Genomic DNA, 4,911 nt, shown 5'->3' on the forward strand with positions numbered 1-4,911 from the left:
AAACCAATACTGAAATAGGAATGCAGTTCACTGTACGCTAAATCAGATAATAAAAAAACATTTGTCATTGTAAATGTCCTTGTTACAGTGTTTTGTTGTGTTACTCTGTAAAATTTAGATTTGCAAGGCTGTCCTCTTTACAGGACTTTAACTATACGAACAAAAAAAAAAAAATGGAAATGCAAGATTTAATATCTGGAAAAAAATTAAGACTGTCAAAAAGTAAACATCAAGTATCAAGTAGAGTTCATTAAAAGAACAATAATTTAAGTTTCTTAATAAATATATATGATTTTTCCCCTCAATAATTATTAAAAACTTTACAAATACACACAGTACAAAATTTGTCTCAAACTGTTTTTTTCCTATTTTATAAATAAAAAACATATAAATACATAAATAAATAAATAAATATTTTAAAAAATCTAATCGTTTTTCCATTTAATTTCTACAGTTCAGAAGTCCTTTCTTTTAAAATGATGGTGGGGTTGACGTCGCTGTGGCCTGAGTGTGACGTGCTCGAGTTGATGACCGTGGACCCAGTGTCTTTAACGTCGGGCACGTAAAAGGACGCCATCGGGCAGGATCCCTGCACGTTGTTGCAGACAAGCCTCTGTAGGGAGGCCGTGTTGACAATGTTGAAACCCACGCTGCCTCCGAAGGTGCTGGGCTTCCAATACTCAGGGGAGCAAATGGGATTTCCCATTAGGCCCTTGAGGGAGAAAGGAGCACCCATCTCCACCATTGTCTCCCCGAAGATGGCGTTGGGACGGGGTTTCTCCACCAGCAGGCCAGGATAGAGCTCCACGGCATCCACATCCCCATACATCTCCTCCAGCACTGCAGCCATTTCTTTTTCTCCTGAAACAAACAGTCAGCCATTCAGTTTAGCTTGTCTCACTGGCTCAGCCACAAAATTAACACAAATATTTTCTGTGTTTCGATCAGCTGACATCTATTCAGTCAACTTCCTTGTACTTCCCCTAAGGCTTGCATAAGTAAATGTTTTAATGGATAGAGTTAATTTTTAATTCACAATAAATATCCCTTTTAAGGAAGCAGAAAGTATCGTGAGTGTTTACATCCTGCTCTTTGTGATGACAATCTGCTTACATTACATCAAGATTAAACGAGCATCTGGCTTTTAAAGTCATAGAAATAAATACCCGGCCTTTAAAGCTGCAGCAGTATAAGTTCAAACTATTTACTTAATAATGAAGTATGGCACAATAGCTTTTAGCACGTTTAACAATAATTAACAAACTGGTGAAGTGAGGTAGCAGTGTTGATAACAGCTTCTGCCCAAATCCTCTTGCCTCATCTTTTCCACCTACAAGGTTTTGCAAGTGATTTGTCTCACCTGTCAAGTCCTCAAAGGAGCTGTAGGGCTTCATGGAGAACCTCTTCCTGTATGCATTAAGAGACTGGTAACGCATTTGTCTGCTGTGTTCTATGGACTTGATGGCCACGTACAAGATGGGTCCCGGAACATTACGACCACCAGCAACCTGTACAAGAAAATTAAAGGGTGAGCCCTTGAAGCTTTAAAGTCTTGCGTTATAGTGTTGCGACAACGACGTTAGCAGTTCTTACCCGTCCTGCAATCTGCTTGGTAAACGAGTCCACCAGGCTGCTGATGCCGTGCTCAGTCATCACTGTGGTGTTGAAGACAAACTCCTTGTAGCTGTAATCCTTCCCATCAATTTGGAAGCTATCCGGCATCAGTGGGTGCCAGTGGTACAGCGTGTTGAACTCGGATGCAATGCGGTTTTGGTACTGGAAGTGCTGGTTGAAGAGCAGCTCGGGATCAAACTTAAGTTTGAAGTAGTACCCACTCAGGTGCTGCACGTAGTCCTCAATCACAATCTTGATGGTCTCACCTGCAGGACAAATGAACTATTTAACTTGATGCAGGCACGTAAAATATTACTTCATTTAAACATTTGGGGGAAAATAAGACAAACAAATGAACAAAACCGATTTTTTTACCTCAATTATTACAATTATTAACCACTTTCTGATGCCAAACAGACACTGTAAAGCCTGTTCTTTTTTCTCTGAATGCAACAATTGATTACCAAAACATAAAGAACTACTTCCTCTATTCACAACTTCCACATTTAACACAGTTTCCTCACTCTTCACTTGCCTGACCACAATATGGCAGGAGGTGCTTGTAAATTGTTTCTGCAGAATTCTTGACACTCACCAATCAGGATGAGCCGTGACGTTTGGAAGAGTCTTTCATCGTCCCAGTCTGGGTGAACTTCCTTCAGCACATCACAAACTCGGTTGTGTTCACGGAGCCAGATCGTGGCATACATCATGAGCCCAGGGACCAGGCCAAACGCCTCATGGCCAACAGCAAAGCGTTGAGAGTCGGGGACATGAGGGGGATAGTGCATTTCAACACCAACATCTTTAACCAAAGGGGGGTATACTTCTCCGTTTCTTATCTGTAGAGTTGCACAACAGGAGGAGGAAGTTGTAAGACAGATGTGCATTTCAAATGTTTATCTAAGGAATGCAGACTTCTTCTCTCATACCTGATATTTAAGCTTGCCATCTTTGAAGAGCCTGAGTTTGTGTTGCTTTTCCAGTTTGTCACCATAGATGTGGTTGAGGTCCACCTAAAAAACATAAACCACACTGTTCAGCTTTTATTCATTTACTTTTATTTTTATGAGAAACATGGTCCTTTTTGGGTTCACTTTTTGGCATTTTGCTATACTCACCCCATGACCTTGAGACAAGGTAAAAGCAGGTCCATTCTTCATGTCAGATTTGAAAAACTGGTGTGTGAAATGTTGCGCGAAGAAAGCAAACATCAAGCTGGTGCCCTGCGGGTCTGGAATGAACCGTCTCCTCACCAGGAGCTTCTCAGCCAAAACCTTAATGTCAGGCAATTCCTTTTTACCTAGAAAAAAAACAAACATAAAAACAAACGCCTATAAACATTTTATCAAACCAGTTTGTGTCTGTGTGTAACCTCGGTGTAAAGACTGCGCAAATTATGTTGCGGTTTCATTTTATGCTTGTTGAGGCAGGTTCTTGGTTCACTGAGAATATTTACGTACACTCAGTCAAGGATAAAAGAAACACTTTATCTGTTTTCTGTGATGTAATGGGACCAAACCGTTCTTTATGCAGTATTTAAAAATCTAAAATAACTGGTTCTCCTGAGCCAAAGACACTGTGCTCACCTACAACTCCCATAGGGGTTGGGCAGTCCTGCGGTACAGGCGGAAGGGCGCGTGTGTAGTAAGACAAGTTGGAGTAGGCTTCCCAGCTTTTATAATCGTAGTCTGCATTATATGTTGGAGGACTATCAATCAGGTGGGATCGAGCTGGAAGAAACAAACACAAACCTTTTATTATAGACAAACAACTTCTGAACAAATGGTTTAATGTGTTATAAAAGGGAATTTTTGCATTTTGCCTTCAAATGAGGAGACTTACATGTCAGCACATATCTCATGATGACGTCTCTGAGAAATGAGATGCTGTTGACAATGTTCCAGAAAGCTTTGAAGTGGGTAAGAATGTGATGGACGGTGTTGGGTGACGGCTTAAGGGAAACCTTTATCCAGGTGAGGAATTCGGCTGCAAAATAAAAAAAACAAAGAGATGGAGGATTATTATTATTAATATTTAACTGAACTAGTCGCAGCAAGAAGCAGAATAAAATTTTAAAATCATTTTATGAGCACTTTTTCTTTACTTACGCGTTGTGCAGTTTTGTCCATGATATCCTGTCCGCGTGCAGTCACATTCATAATCATTTGATCCCATTGCTGTACACACACCCCTGTTCTGGCATGGCTGAGAGCAACATGGGTTACCTGGAAAAAAGACCATTTTGAACATGTATTAAGAAATCAAAGTCCTAGAAAAGTGTCTAAAACATTTTTTTTCTGTATGCTGTCTAGGTTTAAATATAAAAATGTGAAAACATGTCCATGATTTTTAAGTGAAGGTTACTTTAATAAATAACTAAGTTCCTCCCTGCCTTAATTAATTAATTAATCAGAAGCTTCTCTCTGTTCTGACTTACCTCCATTGCAGGCAAGAAAGTAAGTTGCCAACAAAAAAACTGAAAATGTGAGGCTGTTCATACTCCAAAAGCTCCGATGGATTTTTCTTCTTCTTTATCCTTGGAGTCCTTCTCACTTCTCTTCTCTTCTGTGAGTCTGAGCGCTCAGACCAGAGGCTGGTATTTATGATTTGGGTGACGTCAGCATGCGAGTCATTCCCTCGTGTAAGCTTCATCTCATGCGATTGGCTGAAAAGTGTTACCTTGATGAATAAAGTTTTCTTGAGAATATCTTTAACCTTTTCCATAAATTGTCCCGTAGAATTTATACTTGAGGTTTATTTAATAATTTATTTTTGGCAACAAGCACAAAAACCAAGAAGCTGAACCCAAAACGCACGAGAGGTGGTTTGATACCGAGCGAATTTATAACAAATATTTAATAAGAATATGAAAAACAGTTGAGGGGGAAATTGGACATATGTTGAAGGAACACCGTAATGAATGAAAAACAATATTTTATTTGTATTTAATTAATAATAAATGATATAGACTGTAGAACAATAATTTAAACAAATTTTTATGCAAGCACACAAAAATGTAATAATGCGATCTTTATATCATTCTTGTTGGATTTCACAGATAGTCCTGTGTTTAATTATTTAAAAAAGCTACAAGGACTATAAGGTAAATTAACTTAACATAAAAACTGAAAGGTTATAAAATGATTATGATACAACACACATTTTAACTTTTGGGACTAGCTTTAACTCTTCCTAATAGCAGGTTGGTTCAGGTTGAAATACACACACACACACACACACACACACACACACACACACACACACACACACACACACACACACACACACACACAC

General features: G+C 39.0%; 1 protein-coding gene across 1 annotated transcript; it reads right to left on the reverse strand.

Moving 5' to 3' along the window:
- Positions 1-302: 302 nt before the first annotated feature.
- On the reverse strand, positions 303-4,124 carry ptgs2b (prostaglandin-endoperoxide synthase 2b). The gene is made up of 10 exons (XM_037697995.1): positions 4,055-4,124; positions 3,726-3,842; positions 3,460-3,603; positions 3,204-3,347; positions 2,736-2,917; positions 2,547-2,630; positions 2,210-2,456; positions 1,594-1,880; positions 1,361-1,508; positions 303-861 (listed from the first exon to the last, which is right to left on the reverse strand). The coding sequence occupies exons 1-10, from the start codon at positions 4,113-4,115 to the stop codon at positions 449-451; spliced, it is 1,827 nt and encodes a 608-aa protein (XP_037553923.1). The 5' UTR covers positions 4,116-4,124; the 3' UTR covers positions 303-448.
- Positions 4,125-4,911: the final 787 nt, after the last annotated feature.

The sequence above is a fragment of the Nematolebias whitei genome, chromosome 3 (genome assembly GCF_014905685.2).
Source record: "Nematolebias whitei isolate Nwh7 chromosome 3, NemWhi1, whole genome shotgun sequence".
Taxonomy (NCBI): Eukaryota; Metazoa; Chordata; class Actinopteri; order Cyprinodontiformes; family Rivulidae; genus Nematolebias; species Nematolebias whitei.